Raw genomic sequence first — 20,981 nt, 5'->3', positions numbered from 1 at the left:
TCTTATATTGGGTTGGGCAGTACAAAATATTTAAATGAATAAATTTTAATTGATTTACTGCTCACAATCACAATTGAAAACCAAATATTGACTACCTGCTTCACTCAAAAGGAAATCACTATGCCAGCTGCTTTAAATATTATGGTCCATTATTACCATATCAGTTAATATGGCATAAAGTGCAGCCATTGTAATGCACGGAAAAATATCCATACCAGCACATGTGAAAAATTTAACGCTTTTCTTCTATGGTAAAAAAATGCCTCTGTGTTTCAGTAAGGTATCTATTTTAATTCTTATTAAATATTACTTTTTTATATAATCTTGTTTAAACTGAACAAACTTCGAAGGAAATAAATGAGCCAATTTATGTGAAAATACAACTGTAACTGAAAAGGATACCTATTGCATTAAGAACCTGCATTTTCAGCTCCTAATTTATACATCTTGCAAGATGTAAACTTAGAAAAAATCACATTTTAGCTTATGTAGAGGTTTTTTTAATATTTATGTATAATGTAAATATAAATATAAATAGTTAGTAGCAGTTAAATATAAAAATCGATGAGAAGAAAGCTAAATTATTATCCAAATTAAAGTTTGTGCATTGTAAAAGCCCTGAAATAAAAAAATCCTTATAATATAAGTATATAACCAAAGCACATAATACATTTACATCTATATAAATTAGAGTACTCAAAATGAAGAGAAATATATCATAGACTAGGGCCAAGTTGTAATTTTACGCCTCAGCTGCCATCACTCTGCAAAAGTATATACCTTTAAGTCCCTGTGGACGATGTCTTTGGTGTGCAAGTACGCAACAGCGTCCAAAACTTGGGATATGACGTTGCTTGCATCCTTCTCTGTGTAACTTCCTTTTTCGACGATGCGATCGAAAAGTTCCCCTCCCGTTACACTGGAAAACAATGCACAAAGTTGCAGGGCCCTGCTGCTAACTGTTTGTATATATACACTGTTTTTTTAGAGACCAGGAAACCAGAGTCTTGTATTTCTTCGGTATTCTGTTAATAACTAAATAGAAAATCTTACAGTTTGTGATCTGACGTGTGACGTGGAAAAATTTTACTCAGCAAAACCCACAGTACACTTGTATATTTAAGATACTGTTTACCATAAAGCATATATATACATTATCAAAGAAAAATAAAGAAAATTAAATAAAGAAATGACTTATTATGTATATGTGACTTTAGGAGTAGGAACACTTAGATCTGTTCTTATTATTATTTATTGATATAGTTTTGTTTTCCGGACAATAATAAAAAATAAACTACTGATCCAGGAAACAGTTTACAGCGAAATATCTTCCACAGTATATATAGGTCTTTTTTATAATGTGTTTTAAACCATAACGTTCAAACGACAATATCACTTCAAAGGTATTTAACGTCAGAAATGACTTGGCTTTGTTGTTTGTTCAAATCAAAATCGTGGATGTTTGTAATTTGTTGACAATTAGGTTAACATTGATAGCCTGTTTAAACTCCAGCATAATTGCCTCAGCTCAAGTCCAATTGAATCTGCTCTTGTTAATGAGAAGAGATAATAGGATTGAAATTGGATTTTGTAAAATACAATCTGACTATTGGCTCTTCATTTTGACATATCTAAAGAAACACAATCGTATTTTTGTATGTTACATTCTACCATAAAACCTAACCTAATTATTGTGTTCTGGATTTTTTTTCAGAAAAATTTGTAACTTTAAACAACCAAGGTTAAATAATAGTTTAATGTAAAACAAAAAGTTTAAACTATACGGAATCAGTTATTTGGAATCCGTGTTGTTATATAAATTTATATATACATAATATACCTATTAAATACTTACAGCTGCATTACGAGGCAAAGGTGCGATTTGTTGTCAAAAATTTCCATCAATTCAACTATGTTGGGATGCCTTAAGCTGAAAAACAAATACGCTGGATTTGCTACATATGTAACCAATAGAACAGGAAATACAGGCCCCTCATATGTCAGGCGTTTCAAAAGGACGAAAACTTCCTTAAACAAATTAGGGAATGCAACATAAATTGCTTTTGTAATCTGTGGAACTAAAAACGTTCAACCGAAAAAATACTAAACAGAAATAGGTTTATAACATTTTAGATTAATAAGAAAGAGGCATAAGTAAACAATGATATATTCTTTCATTCATTTTAGCATGGTTTTAGCTGTGTTAGGCTCTTTTTTATTTATGTGTTACTGCACTGAACATGACACAATGACGTAATCACATTTCAAAATTAATTAAGCAATGTTAGTTACTCTGTTCCCTATGATTACTACTTCTAACATTCTTCTGAAACCGCAATGCATAGTATATGGCACCCAAGCAATAACTCTGCCCACAACAGGCTCCCTGCATTAACCGAAAAACCTGGTGGAATTCGAAAATATAAAACTTACCACTTTAAAACATCGATTTCGTTGTTTATGCTGTTCTCCTTTCCCTTGATTAGTCGACGAGGTATGCATTTCACCGCCACCATGCTCCCATTACTCTTGTTTTCCGCAAGATAGACTTTTGAAAATGCCCCACTGAAAGATATTGGCAATGTAAGTTTGACTAAACTAAGCATAACCCTCTTTAGTTTTCAGGGGTTTTAGTTTTTTTTTTTGTAAAAAAAATTTAGAAGACTTTTCAAAAAACTTTGCAGGTTTTCAAAGACCTAAAATTTAAACAATCGAAGATTTTTAATATAATTAAAACAAAACAGTATAATTTATATAAATGCCATGGTAAAATCAATTAAAAAAACATATTTTATTTTTATTAAAAATAATAAAACATGGTTATTTTTTTTAATGGGAATTTCAAAACACATAAAACACATTCATAAGTATTGAATGACTTTTTTTGAAAAAAACATAGATTTAGTTTGTGGCAACTGGCAACCTGTTTTATCTTATTTAAAGTTTCAACCAACTATACGAAGTATTTTCGGGGTTAATGAAAGGGATCTGTTCGGCAAAATTTATACCAACATTAGGATGATTAACTACAAATAAAAAACAAAATGTAAATTGTGACATTAATTTGTTTGATTGAGCTTTAGTAACTAACATAAAAAAAAAAAAAAAGTTCTTAGACAAACTAAATAAATATTTAGGTTTAAAACATGAAGAATAACAATAGTACAATTTAACTTACGTCCCTAATACTTCTTTTAAATCATACTTTGTCTTTATATCCTCTTTAAATGCCCTGGCAGTCATGATTGACTTGAAAAATAAAGGTTTTTAATCCAAGAATGAGGCACTTAAAAAATCTTCCTATGACATGCTACCTAAAAATGTTGAGAGAGTTTATTTTCTCCAATATTTCGCTAAATCCTTTAATCCGAATAGCAAATAATCTTCTGTAAAGACCTTTACAAATATTTTATATCAGCTTAGCACACTTTTTTAAACATTTGGGCTTAGATTGCAGTTTCTGTAAAATAAATAAGGAATATATTTCAATTAAGAAATCCCAAACAATAAACTAATCAAAAAACTAAAAAAATGCAACTTAAATATTTATGTAAGAAACCCTAAATAGAATAATACTATGTTCACTGTTTTGATCACAAAAAGTCATACTGTTTACAACATAGCACTTATCGGCGCTCTTTTACTATTGTACGTGAAAAGTTATGCAAAAAAATAATAATAATAATACCGCATACCACAACGCATATTGTTTGGGTTAGGGTGCGGGTTAGCGTTTGGGTGAGGGTGGGTCAAGTAATATTATGTTTAATATTAATAATAACTTGACCCACCCTCAACCAAACGCTAACCCGCACCCTAACCCTAACAATATGTGTTGTGGTATGCGGCATTCGAAGAAAATTTTTTTTTTATTAATTTTACGTACAATAGTGAAAGAGCGCCCACTTATCTTTACCAGTGTGTGTAGTAAAATGAAGCCAGTAAAACGACAGTAAGTAGACGACATTGACAGTGTTTTTATAAATAATTTATCTGTTTTGCTTTGACCCGGTAATGTATATATCTATTAGCTTGTTTTGGAAAAACTAAATTAGTCTAAACTGGACAGAACTAAATATTTAAGGCATAAAAAGTCTAATCTGCAGTAGATGTACATTTCAGTCTATAAATTTCAAGTGAATCTTTGACATTAATCCAAAGATGTTAACATAAATTTTGCTAATAGACGGCTGATATATAAACACAACTTTTTTATAAAGTTAAAATGGTTATTTGCCAGACTCTTTCGGGCATGGGAACTTCAGCATATACATTTACAGTGCAATGTATATAATACAGAGTGCACCCTCTTAGGCTATTTACCAGGCTAACTAAGTCATTTAAATCGATTTAGATAATAGGAATAATGCATGGAAATTATGCAAAACTCGCAGAATTAAATCTAATACTACCAAACCCAAACGCTAACTCAAATCTAAATCAATATAGTCACGTATCCTATCGCATAGGTGCAAGCGTGATGAGCGATCAAGTCTGATTGCTGGCTAAGTTAGGTTGCTTCGAGTAATGTGTAAAAATTTCTGAACGATATCTTGTTTACTTCCGGAGATAATATGCGATGAAATTTCGAGCTGCGTGCAAATAGGGCGCTGGTCTAGAATCCTACCACAGTTCTAAAATCAACGCACAAAATTTGAGTTAGGGTGCGGGTTAGCGTTTGGGTGTGGGTGGGTCAAGTATTATTATATTCTTTGTTTAATAATAATACTTGACCCACCTTAACCCAAACGCTAACCCGCACCCTAACCCAAATGGTGTTTCGTTGTGGTAGGATTCTAGACCAGCGCCGCAAATAGCCACTTCGTTCGGAAAATACCACCTATAAACATTACTGCGCACTGACTTTATCTTGCTAGAAAATAAATAGAAATCTCGTAGTTTCACCTACGACACCGTGCGCTTGAATAACACTTGTACATTTTTATTGCCGAACAAGTTAGCGGAAACTGCTGGAACGACAAATTTGTCCAGCGCTGACACTGAACCCTCAAAAGTAAAACAGTAATCTTTCCTCAGTGCTGGACGAATGCCGATACTTCACAACGTTTGGTGCATTTTGCACATCGTTTTTCCTATTTATCTCGTTGGAGCCTTTCCTAAAAAGTTATGTCATTGCACAAAATTGCACAATGCGCCTCGTGTTTATGATGATTAGGTAAAGTTAAAGTCTTTGTTTGCTGGCTTTCAGGTTGTGCAATTATTAGATACTAATGCATAGGCTTACTATATTTTCATCCCTTAGTTCAAAGTAGTAGGCCTACCAGGCTACCATATTTGTCTCTTACCCAATACCCATCCTTCCACAACTGTGGTAAATTCTAATCTAATCCTTACCTTGGATGTGGTGTACGTGTTAACAACCGCCGAGAGGCTTTTCTTATTGGGGCGAATTTTAGTGTAGGCTAACACGCCAAAAATGATTTGTGATGACCAGCGTTGCAAAGACTTTAAGTCAATGACTTGACATGATTTAAAAGAGAACCGATTTTAGAGGCGGGCTCAAAAAAAGCATATTGTGCACCAAATGTGCATCGGCGAAATGTGCTCTGAAAGTGCATCGGCGAAATATGCACCGAATGTGTAGGCTGCATTGCGCGAATGTGCAATTTATGTGCACTAGAGGTGCAATGTGCATGGAATGTGCATTTGAACTTGCAGGTGGTCTAGAATCCTACCACAACGAACATTATTTGGGCTAGGGTGCGGGTTAGCGATTGGGTAGGTTAAGCAATATTAATGGACTAAATAATAAATGTAGACTAATAATACTTGACCCACCCTGACCCAAACACTAACCGACACCTTAACTCAAACATTGTGCGTTGCTTTAACATTTGTTTCAACGCTGTAAGCTAAGGCGTAGGCCTACTACAAGGAGGTACAAGGAGGTACTTCTTAGTTGCAAACTAATTCTATAGCTGTTTACCCAACTTCAGGGACCGGCTGATTGTTAGTTATATAACTAATGGGTCGGTTACCGTACGAAGTTCAGTAACCGGTTGCCGGGCAAATAGATGTTTCCAAAATATAATACTGTGCTCTAAGGTGCATATTTTGAGGAAGTGCACCTTCGAATGTGAACTGTTAGGTGCACATATCGTTAGTGCACATTATGTGCACAATGTTCACCTGCAAATGTGCACTGAAAATCGCAAGTGCGCACTATGTGCACATTTTGGTTTTGAGTCCTGTTGCGATTTTACTGTTTTTAAATTACTTAGGCCTGTACATGCACGTTTTAGCTGGATTCGAATCCGTTTTGTTATTAGGCCTGAAATACCTCTCGTTTTGGCGCTGGAACGGATGAAGTTCTTTCGATTTCTAATCCGTCAAAGGAGTGGTTTTCAATATAACTTGATTGCAACACTGCTGTTTCAGGTTTGAAAGGTGTATTTGTTTTATAACGTCAATTTGTTTGTTACATCAACCGTAAAGATTTTGTCGATTTGATCAACGAGAACCATATTTTTTTAAGGATCCGCTAAACATTTAATACCATTTTCAACATCACTAAACAGCAGGTATAGCCTACCGTTATTCTGTTATTAAAAACTACATTTTCTGTCGCATACTTGACTCAAGCAGCTCATCTACAGAATGCCTCGCGTTTTAAATTGCATGGTGTATTGACAAACACAAAAGGCAACGCTATATATTTTGCACACAAAAACAATAAAGAGGTGAAAAGGCAAGGAGGCGATTACTTTGTAACAAAAATAAATTATTTGCAATGGTAAGTTTATGCTTTAGCACCAACGGATGACAAATAATATATAGCAAGAGCCTAGACCAGTGGTCCTCAACCTTTTATGGATTTGTTTCTAGTTGCATTCAGGCCGGAACACCTGGCGAGAACGGACAGTGAGGCCCGATAGGAACAGCAGGCCAGGTCGGCCCGAGGGGCCAGCAAGGGATGATGGGTATAAGTGACATGAACGAATAATAGACATAAACCATTTTTACAGCGTATTTGTAAAAAAAATTCGTCGGAAAGTTGCAAAACTTTTGTTGACTTAGTCTTAGGTCTCAGGACTCAATTGAAGGAAATTAGTCGTTTGAATTTGTAGAAAACAAAATACGTTACAGAACCTTGAAAGTAGCATCTCTGAAGTCATAATGAGAACAGAAAAAGTTTAGGTTTAACTGGAATTGGAACTGGTTAATTATAAAAAATATTATAAGCTTTGTCTCTCCAAAGAATTCTCAGTGGCCCCAATGTGGCCGAGGGACATGGTTGAGAAACACTGGCCTAGACTTCTACAACACCAACGCGGTCCAAAATGCGAAAAGAGTTGAGAAAAAGTAAAGGTTTTTAACCTTTTTAAAATTTATTTCAACTCAACAAAATAGAATATTAATAAAGAAAAGTAGATGTACGTTTCAGATAATTTGTTTTGAACGCGGTTAGTTGTACAATGGAGGCTTTATCAGACTTGGACAACCAGATCCAATAGGTATTTTAAAGTTTCAAAGTACCGTATTTTATCTTAAGGTAGGTGCTGAACTATATGTTGACTGTAGGTTAAAGTGCTACTAGAAATTACAGTTTTACGAGAAACAAAGCGATTTTATTCAAATTAAATGTGAATCGGTTAAAGGTAGTTTTTTGCAGATTCGGTCATTTCTATTCCAATCTAACTTAGAAAAAATCAAAAAACTTCTAGTTGTCCAAACTTTGGGCGATACAATGCATTAGAGGTAAACATTGAAGGACACTGCTTTCAATTTTGAGCATCGCGCTTTAAGGTAAAGGCCTTGAACTTCGGAAAAAGAGGCAGAAAAAAAAAAACAATCCATGTTAAACGCGCTAAACTGACGTCAGTCTTTGCCTTTCGTTGTAGGCCCCCTCATTTGAGGGGGCAATTCGGCCCGGTAGTGCTTTAGGGATCTTCCCGGCTTCGGCGTCCATTCGCAGGTAGTTAGGCCGAAAGAAAATGATGAGAATTGCGCCGAGCAGAACCATGTAAGCAGCACACACGTACATCGAAACTGAATAACAGTAATCAGATATGCGGTTGCGGTTAACAGTGTGTTGGAGAAATAACTTTTTAAATCAAGTATTTTTGAATGATTAACAAGTCAAGTCCTAGTCAAGTCATAATTAGAGCAAGTCAAGTCATTAAATTAAAAGTTAAAGTAGTAAAATTGGTAAATTCGTCCGATTATTATCATAAGCAATGATCCAAGCAAAAAAAATCAAAACGCCACATATAGCAAGAAAATAGATATATGTGCAAAACTTAAGATAAATAATCCAATTTTATAAAATAGGCTACATGAAAACACTTCATTTCAACCCATGTCATATGTCCCAAAAAATTAAGTCAAGTCATTTATCTAGAAGAATTAAGTCAAGTCTTAAGTAATTTGTCCAAAACACTTGTCAATTCAAGTCAAGTCGTTGTGCCAAAAAATAGCTATCTTAAGTCATGTCATTTGAAAACAGTTACGTAAGTGCACCTTGCTAAAGTCATTAACTTAAGTTATCACAACACTGTTGGCTAGAACACTTGGTCACAAGAACTGCTACTCCACTTGTTTCCGCTCAAATCTCTTTAAACACGTGACCTACCGCTCAAATCGTATGTGACATGCTGAAACGTCGGTTGCCCGGTCGTGAAATTTGTCGAGTCATGACCGACGTCGAATCCGCCTACGTCATCGTCTAGCATTGTGTCGTAACACTTCGAATCGAACTTGGCTGTTTCGGTGGCTGACATTGGACGACCGATCGAGTGTAGGATTAACACAAGGATGATGGCTTGCAGTTGGCTGCGAAAAATATTAATTTAGGAGTCAAAATGTCCCATATTTGGTGTTAAGGTGTCTTAACTGTTTAACTGTAATAATGTCTTAAGTGCTGCTCTATACGCTTTCCTAACTCTCATGTGGTTTAATTCATGTCTTAGGCCAGGATTCCTTAACCAAAGGTGTTCCAAGGGGTGCAGGGATCCAAGATCAGACACAGAAAATTAATTACTATAATTTCTTTGCTCAGTTAAATAAAAAACTCACATTTTGGTATCGTGTTACTGTGTTATGTCAGTTAGGGCACTTGTATAAAAATAAAATTACAATGGTGAAAATAACGGCCCAGATAGACGTTAAAAGCGACATGCTTTATTTTCAAACGTTTCGGCAATGAAAACAAAGCATGACGCTTTTAACGTCTATCTGGGCCGTTATTTTCACTATTAAACTTATGAATAGATCCGTGTATAGTGTTCCAAAATTACAATGGTTTCGATATGCAAGGGGGTGTGAGAATTGGTTGGTGATTAGAAAGGGATGCAGATTGTTAGGTAGTTTAAAAGGGGTGCTTATTGTGCTACCGGTATAAGTTTATGTAATTATAACAGATAGCTCTGTTTGTTTATGATTAATCTGGTTTAATTTGGTATCCAGCATGAAACGATATACCACTAAGTACAATATATAGACCGAACCGATAAACATTAGACATCCCTAAAAATACACAAGATTTTTTTCACTCACCCAGATATCATAACCAGACCCGATGACGTTGCCACTCCCACTGGGTAAGTGCATTCAGCCCCCAGTTCTACCCCTATGGGGTAAATACAAAAGGAGAAGAGACCCAGAGCAACGATGTGAATCAATATCAAGTAGCCCATGTTGATGTGGAAAATCTGAAACAAACAAATTTGACAACAAAGGTTTGTATAGTTTACATATCACAAGTGTTGCAGCTTGAATTAAATTTTTACTAACTGGTTGACTTCAAGAATATTTTATATTTCGATGCCACCAATAGAGCGTTAGATTTAAATAGCGCTTCTCATCGTTATACTATTTTGTTACTATATGATTTCGGTTTTACATAACCCGTTCTTAGTCTTACTATACTATATTACGTATCATAGTACACCGGAAGTCATCGCAGATTTAACCGAAATCTGTCGATGATGCAAGCAGGGCAGGCCAGAAAAAACGACTAGGCTGCGGTGAGGTTCGAACTCACGATCTCGGTCATACCGGGACCGTAGCTTTACCAACTGAATACACAGGCTCAGAAAAGAGCTAGTCGAGAAACAGCCATAGCACAGCTACCTGCTGTAAACTGTCTGTAAAACTAGCCTGTGGTGAGGTTCGAACACACGACCTCGGTCCTACCGGGACCGTAGCTCTACCAACTGAATACACAGGCTCAGAAAAGAGCTAGTCGAGAAACAGCCATAGCACAGCTACCTGCTGTAAACTGTCTGTAAAACTAGCCTGTGGTGAGGTTCGAACTCACGACCTCGGTCATACCGGGACCGTAGCTCTACCAACTGAATACACAGGCTCAGAAAAGAGCTAGTCGAGAAATCGCCATAGCACAGCTACCTGCTATATACTGTCTGTAAAACTAGCCTGTGGTGAGGTTCGAACTCACGACCTTGGTCATGCCGGGACCGTCGCTCCACCAATGGATCTACACAGGCTCAGAGAGGGGCTAGTCACAAAACAACCATACGCCAATGCTTGCCGATTTTTGTTAGTAAAAGCAACTTGAAATGAAATGGGATTTACGACGTCGTTTGCCTGAATTTTAAGTTTCACGTACACTTTAATACTCACGAAGCAGAAAACTGTGGTTCCCAGAGCTGTCACGGCGTAGCAGACCTTCAACGTGGTGGAAAACTGCTTGGAACGATCCACGTAAGCTCCGATGAGAGCAGCGCCGACCACCCCGGCTGCTGTGAGGCTAGCAGAACATATTCCCGCCATTTCCTGCGCGAATTTAAGGTGACTTTAATTTAAGACTGAAACTTGTGCCGGCAAAACGAGTAATTAAACTTTATTGAAATCATTAAGTTGGTTGCTTATTAGGCTTACCAAAGTTTTGGGTAATTTACTTGGTCTAGGTTGAAAAATTAGCCACATGACTAGTTACAATATCCAACAAAGAGCAATGGCAGAACATAGGGCAGTATTTTTAAACTGGGTAATGGTTCACTCCAGGTCGATCTCAATTTAAAACGAACCGATTTATATTTTGTTTTGTAGTTTGTCCCCATGTATAAACTTTAACTAATCAAGCAATTACTCGTAAACACTATAGGCAAAATGCAGTGCGACAACAAGTGGTGAAAACACAGAAATAGTTCAAGAAAAAATGCTATGGAGTATAGTTATATATAGTCACTGATGAACAATAAAACTGAAAAACAAGTTTAAAAATCCGAGTAAAACCAGGTTTAGACGTTTTGTAAAGGAATATATATTTCGCCTATACTGGCATCGTCAGTTCCTTTTGTCAGCGGAACATTAAGAAACCCATAAAGATACGCCCATTTATATAGTAATTTATAACTTTCAATCTCTTGTTTGCCTTTAAAACTGATTTAGCGCTTTAAATAACAGTGACTTAATGTCAAGCATCTAAATGACCCCTACAACATTGCAACTTACGTCTGTGTATCCAAACGGACAAAGCAGTTGTTCTAGTAAGGTTGCAAACGTTGAATAAAGCCCAATTCCACCGCCCACAGTCCACACAAGGATAAGGTAGTTTTTGTTCTGGAACAGTTCCTGAAATATAAACAAAACAGATTTACCTTTCTTAATCTTTTATCACAAGTTTTATATCCAAAATGGTCAGTAGATAGGCGAAATAGACTTCGAATGTTTAATGTTAACCGACCAGACTATAAGTTTAATATATCTTTAGGTTGATGAGTATGTTATGTAATTTTGGATTTAAGTTGTATCTATATGATTCTTCTATTGATACCACTTTTGCTGTTGCTGAGATATTAATTATCTAGAGGCTTAAAATGTTACAAAAATGATACTAAATATATATTGCGAATTTAAAACGTTTTTAGCTAAAAATTGCAAAGAGTAAAACCCCTTGAAACTTCACCTTTATTCCATCACCGAAGATTCCTGGCTTCCTAACACCACCAGCAGAGGGCGCTATAGGTGGCTCCGATGACGTCATGACAGCGGTTGTAAAAATTGCCGTGACCCCAGCGGGTACAAAGTAGGTGAGGAGCTGGAACAACAAAACAACACATCCCTTAAAAAGGAATAAAATATCTGCAGATTGTGAAAAGGATTTTTTAAGCGGAAAAAGATAAAAACGTCGATTATTAGCAACCGGAACAGTTTTTGGTACTTGGTGGAAAATGGGCCGGCATTAAAGTTACCAAACGTTTTGCATCGGTTTTTCAAACCCCACCGTGTCACGAAGTTTTACTATTTAAAGTTTAATGGCGAAGTCTGGAATCATAATAGCCTTAGACGTGCACACCTCCGTTCGCACATGTTTAATACATTACCACGTCCACTTTGAAAACACGGATTGAAGAGTCATTAAAACCTCAAGCCTGTTTGTCAAAGGCCAATGACTAAACGAAAGTTTTTTAGAGAATGCACCCACCATGTGGACTTAATCAAAAGCTATTTCAGATAGCAAAAACTTATTTTTGTATTTCTATTTACTAGTCCTTTGGATAGTTGCAACACTTACAGATTTTGTAATTCAATATTAAGTACGTTGTTAGATCTTTTATAAACATGTGCTGTTGTTTTTTGTTGTTTTGTTGTTAAACTATTTATTATTCGGTTCCAAAACCAACTTCGAAGCATTGAAAGTTTAATTGGCAGAAGATTTAGACAAACAGTTTGAGGCGAAGGTGAATTTGCTTAAAAAGTAAACGATAATGCTCGATAGCTATTCTATGTCCGATAATCGTCGACTCGATAACGTAAGTGAATATCTGCCCGACATTATAACACTACGAAGCTATCTTTTTTTAAAGTCAAAAACTTGGTAAATTTATGTTAAACTAAGTTTGCGTATCAATAGATAGAAACCGCTCTTCTTGTGTAAACGAAGTATAAACCGACGTTTCGGCAGAAGATACCAGCTGACCTCATTAGGGTTAATAATTGAAAACGTCTTTTTGTGCTTCGTTTACACCAGAAGAGCGATTTCCATCTATTGATATGTTGCCTGGTGAAGCTAACTCTATTCTTAAGTTTGCACATGTTGTAGTAAATTGCAAAGTCCCCTTGAAAACATGCGTAGCAATCGCGTTGCATTCCATCCAAGTGAACGGTTTTGCTTGTAGTCAAAGTGAAACATATACTGACCAAGTAATAGACGTCCAGAGTCCCATCCTCTTGCAGAAAGACCGGCGACACCAGGCCAGCGATTACCACTCCAACTGGGTTGGCTGTAGACAAAATAGATGGTTTTATAGCTTACTGATAAATGTCAAAGCCAAAAAGGCCGAGGAAACCGACATTATCTTGATTAAGACGTTTCTATACCAATTTGTATTACAGTATCTTCAGTTAATGTGACCAAAATAGAACCAAACCTCACGTATTGAGGACATTCTAAAACGTGTTTATCAAAATGAAATCGATTTAATCGATCCAATTAGGCAAAACAAAAAGGAATAATTTCCCTCTTTATCCTGTCAATCCGTCAAAAAATATTTGTAGCACACGCGATCGCCCCTTAACAGAAAAAAATCATACCGACAGCGCCGATGGTGGTGGCGAGTGTGCGCTGGTGTTCGGGAAACCACGTGGAGGCGGTTTTGGCGGGAGCGTAGATGGTGAAAGGCCCGCCCAACGCCGCGATTATCTGCCCGGCAAACAGCAGGCTTATTTGCCAGTCGGGTGATATCCACTCAATAACGCTGAAAAAGTTGAGGAGTGTTTCGTTTGCATGTATTTTACACGTTAGAAACAGTGTTGTAACAAGTCATTTTTCTAAGTCTAAGTCAAACAGTCACTTAAGTGCACTTAAGTCAATAATGCCTTTTTTTTAAATACCTAAGTAAAGTCATTTAAAAACAGTCACTTAAGTGCACTTAAATCAATCATGCCTTTTGTTCAACATACCTAAGTCAAGTCATGTAAAAACAGTCACATGTGCAAATAGGTCAATTAATTGACAAGTCATTCCAATAATTCTACTACCTCGCGATTCTGATGCCACTTCCGATGCATCCCAGCCAGGCCGAGAGAAGCATAGCAGCTCTGAGGCCGTAAGTTTCAAGTACCCAGGTGGCGAGAGCTCCGACAGGTATGCCACTTAGAATGAAGACTAGTGAGAGCCAGTTGATGGTTCCAACCTCGGTCTGGTAGAACCTGGCTGCTTTGTAGGCGACAGGAGTGAATGTGAGCCAGATCTAAAAACAACAGGTTTCTTGTTGTAGGATAAAGTTGACAGAAAAAAATGTTGTAAGCGGTACATTTTGGTTGACTGAACAACGCAATGCCGGGATAAAGCCTTAAAAATCTGGACGTGATGTATGGAAAGCCAACTTTCAGCGGGCGCGTTGCGAAGTGGTTAGCGCCACTGACCAGCAATCCTCAGATCCGGGGCTCAACTCCCGGCTGAGCACTTTCCGCGCGGTGCTTGTGGGCTGAGCACCTGAAAACCGGAGCCCGAAGATCAAGCAGAGAGCGCAAGTTCGCGATCAAGTTAATAATCTCTGCAACAGCGCGTCTACGAGCTGAGCTGGCGGCCGTGGAAGGAGAACAACATCTCTCACTACTTTACAGACTTGTACACATGCTAGTGCAATGTATGGTGACGCGTGCATTGTATTGTGATGTATACTAACGCGCACTCGAATATGTATGTATCGCGAATTACAAATTTCAAGCTATTTTATGAATAACTTTTAGTCAGAAGTAAGCAGCTTGAATATTTGTCAAACTTTATAAATCTTTGTTGATAGCTAGCCGTATTTTTCTTATTCAAAAGCTGAAACAAGTGGCACTGTTGACAAGTTGTATTTTAAAATTGATACGCTTTGGAACAATTGCGCTTGGTCAGGTCAGAGTAAATTGCACGATTGTTCCAAAGCTCGTCACAACAAAAGTGCCACTTGTTTTCAGTATGTGTGTAAAGTAAGTTTATACACTGTGTTGGCGTTGGCGAGTTAAAACATGAACAATAATTAACAACATTTCTAGCCAACAGTATTGTAGACGAGTCTTTTTAAATCTCGAGCCCCAGTCAAGACATTGATACCTTGAGCTATTAAAATTAAAACTCGCACGATTGTAAGCAATAACTCGACAAAAAATAACACAAACGAAGCTTAAAGCCAAATAGTTATATTTGTTTAATATATAAATAATACAAATGTTATTTCGCGTTGATCTCAACCTCATTTTACATATAATTTGTTCACAGCCCCAAACATAATTTTTTATAATTTGTTCACAGCCCCAAACACACTCGGTGTCGTTCCTTTGACATTACTCAAACGATCCAGCAACTAAAAACAGGCAGCGCTTAACGAACCGCGAAAAACGTGACTTGGCATTGCGCTTGGATAATGCTGCAAACCTTTACTCGGCTGCAAAAAGGGTGCTTAAATAAATTCCGAATGTGTCTGAGGTCTAATCGTGCCTAAGGTTAATCTTCCGTAAAGCCAACAAAAAAATATACACATGTGCGCTGCGTAATTAGGCGAGCAAGCGGTGACTTGGCGTTTTTTTGTTATTGATTGTACATTGAAAAATTAAAATACCTGAAAATAAATACAGTATGAATATGTTGTGGCTGTTCTTCTGGCAATATTTTTTATTAAAAGTACCGACGTTTTGATAATTTAAACACAAATTATTCATTAGGGCAATGATTTTGGGCGAAAGAATATATATAAAATATATTTACTGGGCGAAAGAATATAAATAAACCAGAGTATGAAAGCACAAAAATGCCACTTTCACGGCGGATCAAACTATGCAATACATCCATTCGCTTTTCTGTACACGTTGATATTTTTGCTGGTGAAAATTGGCAAGCTTTACAAATCTTTCCTTATACTTAATTGTTGTTATAAACCGACAGCTTATTTCTTAGAAAAAATAGCTTTTTATAATGATTGTAAAAATATTTTGGAGCATAATGGTTGGAGGTTGTAGTAAGACGTAGAAATAATATTGAAGCCCATACAGAAGTGGGAAGCATTTTGAACGTTTCGAAAACATTTTTATTTACTTTCAGCATAGTTAACTATGTTCAAAATGAAACCTATTTCCGTGTGAGCTTTCATATTCTTATTAAGTCCTGTTAGAATTAAGTGTCAAGTTCCTGAACAATCAATAAACTTATAGCCAACTATTGTTTGGTTAACGGAATTGGAAAACTCAAATAGTGTTTAGCAACCCCCCTAAATAAGTACAATCTCGTTAAACGGACACCCTGTTTTCGATGCAAAAAGTTTTTAGCGTTGCTTTGTGTACGGGATTATATGAAGGCGCGTTTCGCATTTACGCTTGGTGAGCTTCAAAACCCAAATTTACAAATTTCTAACAAACCTTTCTTGTGGGTAATTTAAGTTCATGGTGGTATTGTCTGCCGTGCGGCTGTAGCCCAAGAGTTTGTTTTTACAGTCTATTGTGGGTCGTCAGTCGCGGTGAATCTCATACAACAACAGCGTAATCATACAAACAATCTGGATAATAACTCTAAAAGTGCATAATAGTCGTATTTAGACAGTCTTTTGGGCATTAGGCGAGTTCTAAGTTTTCATTTTTGAATATTTTTTTACTTATGAAGCTATACAAACAAAAACAATTACCAACATTTTTTATCTTTATTTTGAACCTACAAACAGAAGTGAAGATATATACTTTGTGTAACGTAAAATACGCTTTTTGAACTGGCGCACACACGAACTTATTCAACGAAAAAAATGTCCATTAAAAAAATTGTCTCTCAAACAAAATAGGCGTCACGATTATCTTTTGCCTTATTTCTGCAACTTAGTTATCAAATCAAAGTGTGTAAGATATTAGGGCGAAAATGTTAGATCCTACATGAAAAACAGGCGTCCCGTCCGACTTTTAATAAAAACAATACAGCTATAAAGTATAATATTCGATAAAATCGACATTTCGTTGTTTGCAAACGTTTGGGCAATACCTCATGTCATCAGTGTAAAAATTCAAGTAAAGATAAAAGAGTCAGTCCTTGATTACAAAATAAGCCGTTAGATTTTGCGTATAACTTTGATAACAACCATATTTTTCGTACTTGATTGTAGTTTGAGGGTGCCAAGAAAAAAATCAGGGATTACGCAGGTTACGCCATACCGTGATTTCTTTAAACACTTATTCTTGAAAACACCTGCTGTCCTCGAGAAAACTTGTGCGCAAGTCGCCAGCTAGAATTCATCAGCGCTTTTTTAAAGGCCATGAAATTGTTTTTAGGCATGACATAACAAGGTTACGTCATAACGTAACGTCACAAATCTACGCCAAAACGTGACGTCACAAAGTTACACCAAAACGTAATCCTAAAAACGTCACAAATAGTTCGTTTATTTTATTAAAGTAACTGAATTCGTTTATTTTGTCAGAAAAAAAAACAGCAAAATCCAGTTTTGGTTGGGGGGGGGGATGGCCACGACCCCCCTTCCTAGGTCCGTCCCTGGCCACTGGTCACTGGTCAGTCTAAAAAAACATAGTTAATCAACAACTTACCATGGCTCCGACCATGTTTAGGAGAACCACGTTGAGAAGTACGAGCCATCTTTTGGCGTAGCTCCTGTATTGCGCGGTCAGCCCTTCCCTTTCCTTTTCGTGCATATTTACAAACAACGTTGCTTTAAGTATATGGTTTATATTTATCTGTGGAAATAACAGGATGTTAAACTGATGTCTTTATTTCCACGCTACAAACGTTTAACCAAGATACAAACGGTGAACTTTGTAGCCCATAGGTGGGCGAACTGTGGCGAGCGACATGCATTTTGTGGCCCTTTAAGCAGTACTAATTATATAATTAACATATGTATATAAAATTAGACTGATTTCAACGATACTGCTGATTCTTCGTTTCCCTTATGCTTGTGGTGAGTTTTTTATTAAACTAGTTTACCCAACCCTTTCATAGGAAGTGAAAACTAGCAATTACCGTAACGTCAAAACAAATTTCATTATAGCATTTAGGGCGTGTTGCTGCGGGTAAGTAAGGCGCTGGACGTTTAGCGTGCACCAACGGGTGCCTAAGTCTCTGTATACACCGGACTCAGGGATGTAGGCCGCTAAAATATTTGTTCGCAACTTCTTGAACTCTAGACAGAGTGACTTCACTCAATTGAAATTGCTCGTTGAGCATATACATTCACAAATCTCAGTACACACAGTAACGTAATTCAATCCGTTAGATAAAGCTGCATCCAATTGAATAGCATAAAGTAGAACAAAAATCACAAAACGCCAAACCCCCTTTATCAAATTACCTCGTTTTTACGTGGTAACCTACAACTGTTCAGTAAAAATTCTTCTAAATCAGCGTGTATGGCGTCTTTGCTTTAACTCTAACATAGGTGCTGATGGCATATCGGTTACTATAGTTCATCTGTCGTTTAAAAAACACGAAAACAAACTAGAGAAGGCAAAAGGGCATATCGCATAACTTGAAATGTAATTCGAGGCCGTTCTGAGATTTGCGATAAGCGCAACCGCTCGTTTGGTAAAGCTAGTGGGCGGAGTGCCAAGCCACAAAATCGAATCCTGTCCATTTCTCCGTACCTCGCCTAATAAGCAACTCAACGTTTTCGGCTGTCCTTTAAAGTCTGTTGTGGAATTTGTACGGCTGATGTTTAAGCACTTTTCTTTCGACATGTAATCATACGTGTTAGCGCGTTCACCGACCGTATCAGAGTTCTTGCATTAACGTGAAGGAACAAAATTCTAGATCGGCGTTTCTTAAAATCAGTGTACTGTGAATATTTTTAAGAACTTAATACTTTATTTTTACGCTTTTGCCTTCTGTTATTATCTGAAATCAATTCATGGCTAAACAACGATATAATGACTTTGTAATTTGCTTTTACATAAGTGGACACTTACAGTTTAAACAATTTTAAAGCTATAGATACTGCTTTTTTATATATTATTGTAAAAATAGAATCTCACACCATTTTCAAAACTACCCTCTCAAAATTAACAATTTATCGCTTTGGGTCCTAATTTCCACAGGTAAATAAAAATCTCTGGTCTAGCTTGTCAACAACACCAAATCTGTCGTAAAGCTGTTTCTACTCTTATATAACCACCTCCAAGGATTACAAACTGTCAATAGCAATGCGTTACATCTCAAACAAGGTTTTCTTTCTGCTCAAAACAAATTTCCTGTGTAGTTATTTCCCAAACAAACATGCTGGCAGACACATACAAACAATAATCGGCGACTGAATTGACGTCAACAGTTGCACACCAAAGACGAAAAACACTTCAAAACCAAGTTCTCCCAAACGGAACCTTTTTGCCGTATTGTTCTTGCGAACATTGCACGCAGTAAATGGCGCTATTTTTTGACACGAAACACTCTATGGTAAAGGTTAGATCCTATCGAATGTAAATTGCGGCCCATTTGTGGAAAACGTGCTCTGCGTTTGACGCCGTTAGCCACAAGCAATACAATTACCTGTAGCTGCGGCGCACGCGTTTTTGTAAAGCAGTGTGTTTCTCAAACTATTTTCTTGCAAAGTCTTTGGAAAAGTAAATTGGATTGCGACGCCCCTATCAGTAATATGAGTTTTACTATTTTATTTATTGTTTTGTTTGTTAATGATATACTGTTTCGGAAAATCATAATAAAATACTGCATTTTTGCGTGAAAATTATTTCGTAAAATATTTATATGTCAGGAGATAAAAGTAATACAATTACTAACATTTCGTTAGCGTAACTGAGTTTAAATGCAAAGCATAACTATTTTTGCGACGCCCCTCGAAAATCAAAATGATGTATCAGGGCGCCTATAGTTGCACAATTTGAGAATCTCTGATGTAGCCTGAGGTGCACTATTCGAACGAAAAGCAAGTTTCTCCATAGAATTCTAGGGCAAAATTAAAACTTTCCGCCTTCCACCACTAAACCTTTGCGTGAAACCGGTCATTACGACCAGTCTTTAAGGTTGTTGGAATACAAACGGGTCATTACGACCAGTCTTTAAGGTTGTTGGAATACAAACGGGTCATTACGACCAGTCTTTAAGGTTGTTGGAATACAAACGGGTCATTACGACCAGTCTTTAAGGTTGTTGGAATACAAACGGGTCATTACGACCAGTCTTTAAGGTTGTTGGAATACAAACGGGTCATTACGACCAGTCTTTAAGGTTGTTGGAATACAAACGGGTCATTACGACCAGTCTTTAAGGTTGTTGGAATACAAACGGGTCATTACGACCAGTCTTTAAGGTTGTTGGAATACAAACGGGTCATTACGACCAGTCTCCCGATCGGTTGGAAGATCTACAAAAATAGTTAAAAAAATAAAATAGGTGGTTGTGCTGCTGCTTTTTTAGCTTTTTTTAAGTCTTGGCAGCTCGAGAATCTAACAACGTGGTGGCGCATCTCGCCAATTTGTTCTAGCGATGAACGATCACGAACCAAAGCGATGATCATACGATCTCAAACAAAATAATCAGAATTTTCTTTTGAATAAAATAATCTGCCTGAATCCGATTGATGAAAACGAACGATTCTGGTTGCACATCAATGATAAAGATTAAACTTAGTACACAACTTAGTATGAATTCATTCATTCAAACTAAGATAATTGTGATGATTTTACTAGCGAAATGTATTTATTACATAACATTAAAACAAGCTGATTTTCGGTTTACTAAGTTCTGTACTTGGTTTAATCTTTATCGGTCTCAAAAACAACAAGTAGAGTACAGCGTAACCTGCTTTAGTGGGTGATTTTGTGAGTAAACGCGCCATATTCTGTTGTGCACAGCAATGCAAATATTTATAAGTTAGCGTCCACCAATTAACCGGTGTTGAGTGGCGGACGAGGTTCACAAGGACAAATAACGACGTCACGTCATTTACACGCCACTCTTACGCTCTCGTGTAACATTCGGTCGTTGTTCAAAACAGATTGCAAGTTTGTGTTATTAAACAGCCGGTAAATATTGTTAAGTTGTCGTTGAAATAGTAACCCTAGTAAGC

General features: G+C 36.8%; 2 protein-coding genes across 2 annotated transcripts in view; both read right to left on the bottom strand.

Moving 5' to 3' along the window:
* The window catches only part of LOC146146588 (calcium/calmodulin-dependent protein kinase type 1D-like), a 32,484-nt gene extending 29,169 nt beyond the window's left edge, over nucleotides 1-3,315 (bottom strand). The window contains exons 1-4 of the mRNA XM_083386631.1: nucleotides 3,179-3,315; nucleotides 2,434-2,565; nucleotides 1,856-1,930; nucleotides 781-919 (exon numbers count right to left, since the gene is read on the bottom strand). Coding sequence (XP_083242757.1) covers nucleotides 781-919; nucleotides 1,856-1,930; nucleotides 2,434-2,565; nucleotides 3,179-3,243 — 411 coding nt within the window. The 5' untranslated portion in view covers nucleotides 3,244-3,315. The remainder of the gene's footprint in view (nucleotides 1-780; nucleotides 920-1,855; nucleotides 1,931-2,433; nucleotides 2,566-3,178) is intronic.
* A 3,845-nt stretch (nucleotides 3,316-7,160) lies between these two features.
* LOC146146587 (solute carrier family 49 member A3-like) lies at nucleotides 7,161-17,635 on the bottom strand. Its single transcript, XM_083386630.1, has 10 exons — nucleotides 17,494-17,635; nucleotides 13,966-14,177; nucleotides 13,519-13,682; nucleotides 13,126-13,208; nucleotides 11,891-12,022; nucleotides 11,437-11,556; nucleotides 10,603-10,755; nucleotides 9,517-9,671; nucleotides 8,594-8,793; nucleotides 7,161-8,010 (listed from the first exon to the last, which is right to left on the bottom strand). Exons 1-10 carry the CDS (start codon nucleotides 17,596-17,598, stop codon nucleotides 7,829-7,831), a joined length of 1,506 nt encoding a protein of 501 aa, XP_083242756.1. The 5' UTR covers nucleotides 17,599-17,635; the 3' UTR covers nucleotides 7,161-7,828.
* Between the last annotated feature and the right edge of the window lie 3,346 nt (nucleotides 17,636-20,981).

Source organism: Ascidiella aspersa, chromosome 4 (assembly GCF_963924565.1).
Source record: "Ascidiella aspersa chromosome 4, kaAscAspe10.2, whole genome shotgun sequence".
In the NCBI taxonomy this organism is placed as follows: Eukaryota; Metazoa; Chordata; class Ascidiacea; order Phlebobranchia; family Ascidiidae; genus Ascidiella; species Ascidiella aspersa.
This window is presented reverse-complemented; position numbering and strand designations above follow the sequence as displayed.

What these genes read in the sequence shown, in the direction of transcription:
- LOC146146587 (XM_083386630.1), bottom strand. Translation starts at nt 17,598, where the DNA reads ATGCACGAAAAGGAAAGGGAAGGGCTGACCGCGCAATACAGGAGCTAC. An exon ending in CACCACCATCGGCGCTGTCG is followed by an intron (nt 13,209 to 13,518) that starts GTATGATTTTTT and finishes TTTTGTCTACAG; the next exon opens with CCAACCCAGTTGGAGTGGTA. An exon ending in TCTTCGGTGATGGAATAAAG is followed by an intron (nt 11,557 to 11,890) that starts GTGAAGTTTCAA and finishes TTTATATTTCAG; the next exon opens with GAACTGTTCCAGAACAAAAA.